Raw genomic sequence first — 3,773 nt, 5'->3', positions numbered from 1 at the left:
GAAGAATTATTTAATTAAGGTGCGGAGATCAGATAGAAGCGATTAGTATGATGGATTCTTATATGGAGCACGATTTCTTGGGAGTGGACGTTAATGGAGGTCGGCCAAAGAAACCCACCATGGAGAAGAAGAACTCTTTCAGAGGTACATACTCATCTTCTTTTTCTTTTTTTTTTCTTTCCTTTTAAATAAGACAAGGCAGAATGCTAAGGGATAATATAAATTTTTGGATAAAAATAAAAAAAGACCTCAAATTAAGAAAAATATCAAATGGATTTCTCTTTTTTTAAAAAAAAAAAATTAAATGGACATCTCATCAATAATTTTATCTCGAAAATACCCTTTTAACTTTGTGTTATTATAACTGCTACAACGTATTTAGAATGATTTTAAAATTTAGTTTGGTAGAGGTGAATTTATAATTTAAGATTTAGGATTGTAGCATTTACATAATAGCTTCTATAATTATTTTAAAATAATTTTAATCAAGTTGATAAATAATATTTTGATATAATAGTATTTAGAAAGCTATTGGATAGCTTTTATATGGTGTAAATCATAAATTTATAGCAGCTACTCAATAGTTTCTATATTGTATAAATCCTAAATCTTAAATTTACCTTAAATACATTTGTAGCAACTAGTTGTTCAAGAGATATCTTCAAAATAAAATCATTGAAGGGACATCCTTTTGAATTAATTTATTTGTTTAAAAGAGACATCCTTTTATCCTTTTGATAATTTAAAAAAATTTGAGGCGGACTTTTAATTTTTGTTCTAAATTTTTTGATTTAGCTCTGAATTATAGGGTTTTTTTTTTACGAAAAGGATTATAAAATATACATAACTATTTATTTCGACAATTAATATTGGTGAAGAGATATCGAGGATGAGTCCTGAAATCATAAGAAGTGTGATGGCGATCACCTCTTCCTCTTCCTCCTCCCCAACAACAAGGAAGCCTAATGCGCCACCTTCGCCACTTCTCACCTCCTGCTCATCCAGGTACTAATTAATCACCCTTATCCACTAATTAAAATAACTCATAATTAATTTTAAAACTTAGTGATTAATTGCCATTTAATTGAGTCTTAATTGCAGATCAAAGGATGATACTGTTCGGGGTCCAGTGGCTCCTTTCACCATATTCTACAATGGCTCTGTCTTAGCGTTCAACCTTCCACATGACAAGGTAGATTACTATACTAATCACTGTTAGTTAGTTAGTTAATTAAATAATTAATGTGTTTACTTTGACTGATTGGGTAGGCAGAGACTCTTCTGAAGCTGGTGGAGGGAGAGGAGACTACTGCAGCTCTTGTCGATGAAAGAAACAATTAGTGGCCTTAAGTTGTAGTTCATTATTGTAGTTTACTTGTAGAATTTGATTGTAATTAAGTTGCTTGAGTCGTGTTATTGCTCGACGGACTGGTCGAGTTGATCTAGTTGGACGGTTAGGTCGAGAAGATCAAGCAGATTGGGTAGGTTGGATATCGCGTTTCTGTCGATCAAGTTGGGTGGGTGGGTGGGTGTTGAATGAAAATAATGGTTTTGTTCGCTCTATTTGCGTTCTACCATGCCAAACATATCCCGATTGTAAGTGTATATGTTGGTATATTTGAAAGGTGTCCTAAGGCAAATCACCTTATGGTTATGCTATTTATTAGATAAATAGCAATTCACTATTTGAATGTACATTCTCTATGTGTTTGATTGGATCTTAAACTTATTTACTGAATGTCCGCAATACGATTCAGAGCATGAGAGAATTTGTGATTGGACCACAACCAGTGAATATCTCTACATGTGCAATTATGAATGTATTGAAATTATCTTTAGTTGATGAATCGATAAGCACGGACGCCCTCGATTCTATTGAAACTAGCACGTTTTTAACTCCTTGGTGAAGGTGCCTGGAATTCCGTCCTGTTCAATTTTTGTCAGACAAAAATTTTACAGGGATGGAACCTTTCCAAGCAACATACATCTTCAATCAGATATGTGCTTGATTGATCAAGCAAGTTCTTGATCAATCGAAGCACACCTTGATCGAAACATAAGATCGTTGGACTCTTGTGTTGGTATTCAGGATCCATACAAAGAAAACAACTTACGCAGCGGAATAAATAAATTAGTTGTACCTTTCCTTTGTAGATTGTATAGAAGATGGTTTGTACCCAAAGACCTCTTGATCTTCTGTTGTATTCCTCTCTTCTTCTTGGACATCGTATGGGTGACGATCTACCAAGCAAACAACCACCCACTCTTGCTTTCCTTTCTTCCAACCCGAAGGCAACAAGGGAAGGGAGAACCTATGGTTGAGACACCACCTTCTCCTTTCCTCTCTTCTTCTCTTCCTCTCTTCTTCTCCCTCTTCTTGCCGCTACCTTCCTCTCCTCTTCTTCCTTCTTTGGGTGCCGACCCTAAGGGAGAACCAAGGAGAAGAGAAACAATGAGGGGCGCCGACCCTAATCAAGGAAGTGAAGAGGCCTCAAGGGGGGCGCCGACCCTAATCAAGGAGAAGAACAACCTTAAGGGGCGCCGACCCTAGGAGTTTAAAGAGGAGAAAAGGATGATGTGGGTGCCGGCCCTAGCAAGGGAAAACCACAATTGAATTCGTTGTTTAAGCGCCCCCTCATCCTCCTTTTATAGCCTTGTCTCCCTAGGAAGTTTAGGAAAAAATAACAGAATTTTTTATTAGATAACAAAATTAACATAATTCTGTTGGATAACAAAATTAACAGAAATTCTATTTAGGATTAATCGAATTATGTTAATATTAACAGAATTCTGTTGGGATGGATATGAGACTTCATATAGAGGCTACAACAGGAACCTAGAGGAGGAATTGATTTAGGCCTCCTGATGGGCTTGAGCTTCCTGTGTTCAGCCCGAATACTCAACTCAAGTCCATCAATAATAACTCATACCACTAAAGGGTTATTATTGAACTACCGCACCAATCTCATATTACAATATGAGCTCATTCTTATTATGAGTGCATTAATATCCCTGTGTTTAAGATATAGTATGCCCATTAATTAAATGAGTTACTGACAACTCAATTAATTAACTTCTAATTCCAAGAGTAGTATTACTCAACTTTATTATCATGCGGAACTAAGTCCACCTGCAAAGTTTACATGATAATCCTTTTGAGCTCCTCATGGGGACATCATCAGCCTAAATAATTAGGACACAGATTCCTTCTATAATCAACAACACACCATATAAATAACACTATCTCCTAACTCATCGGGTCTATTGATTTAATGAATAAATCTCACCCTTTGATAAGTTAAAGAAATAAATACTAAGTATATGTGCTTATTATTATATTGGGATTAAGAGGACGCACATCCATAATAACAGAGATTTTGTTCTTTTATATAGTCAGTATAAAAAGAATTACCTCAGACAGTCCTGCTCAATACACACAAAGTGTACTAGTATAATTTTATATTCAAAATAAACTAATACCATTTACACTACAACCGTTCAATGGTTTGTCTCAATCCATTTTGGTTGTAAGCTACTATTTATAATTTATAAGGAACTGATAACATGATCTTCTGTATGACACCACACACCATGTTATCTACAATATAAAATAATTGGGCAACTGCATTAACATATATAAAGAATATAAAATACAAATATTTGATCAAAGTGATTCTCATTTCAAATTATTTCAAAATAGATGTTCCACACACCATGTTATCTACAATATAAAATAATTGGACAACTACATTAACATATATAAAGAATATAAA

The 3,773-nt window shown here is 34.5% G+C and overlaps 1 protein-coding gene across 1 annotated transcript; it reads left to right on the top strand.

Moving 5' to 3' along the window:
• On the top strand, positions 1-1,654 carry LOC141812841 (protein TIFY 9-like). Its single transcript, XM_074700798.1, has 4 exons — positions 1-144; positions 879-1,005; positions 1,090-1,192; positions 1,270-1,654. The coding sequence occupies exons 1-4, from the start codon at positions 48-50 to the stop codon at positions 1,339-1,341; spliced, it is 399 nt and encodes a 132-aa protein (XP_074556899.1). The 5' UTR covers positions 1-47; the 3' UTR covers positions 1,342-1,654.
• The last annotated feature ends 2,119 nt before the right edge of the window (positions 1,655-3,773 follow it).

Source organism: Curcuma longa, chromosome 20, assembly GCF_044706935.1.
Source record: "Curcuma longa cultivar G26 ecotype Majalengka, Jawa Barat chromosome 20, ITB_CL_G26_1.1, whole genome shotgun sequence".
Classification (NCBI taxonomy): domain Eukaryota; kingdom Viridiplantae; phylum Streptophyta; class Magnoliopsida; order Zingiberales; family Zingiberaceae; genus Curcuma; species Curcuma longa.
Note: the sequence above shows the minus strand (reverse complement) of the source record. Positions and strands in the feature narration are given on the sequence as shown.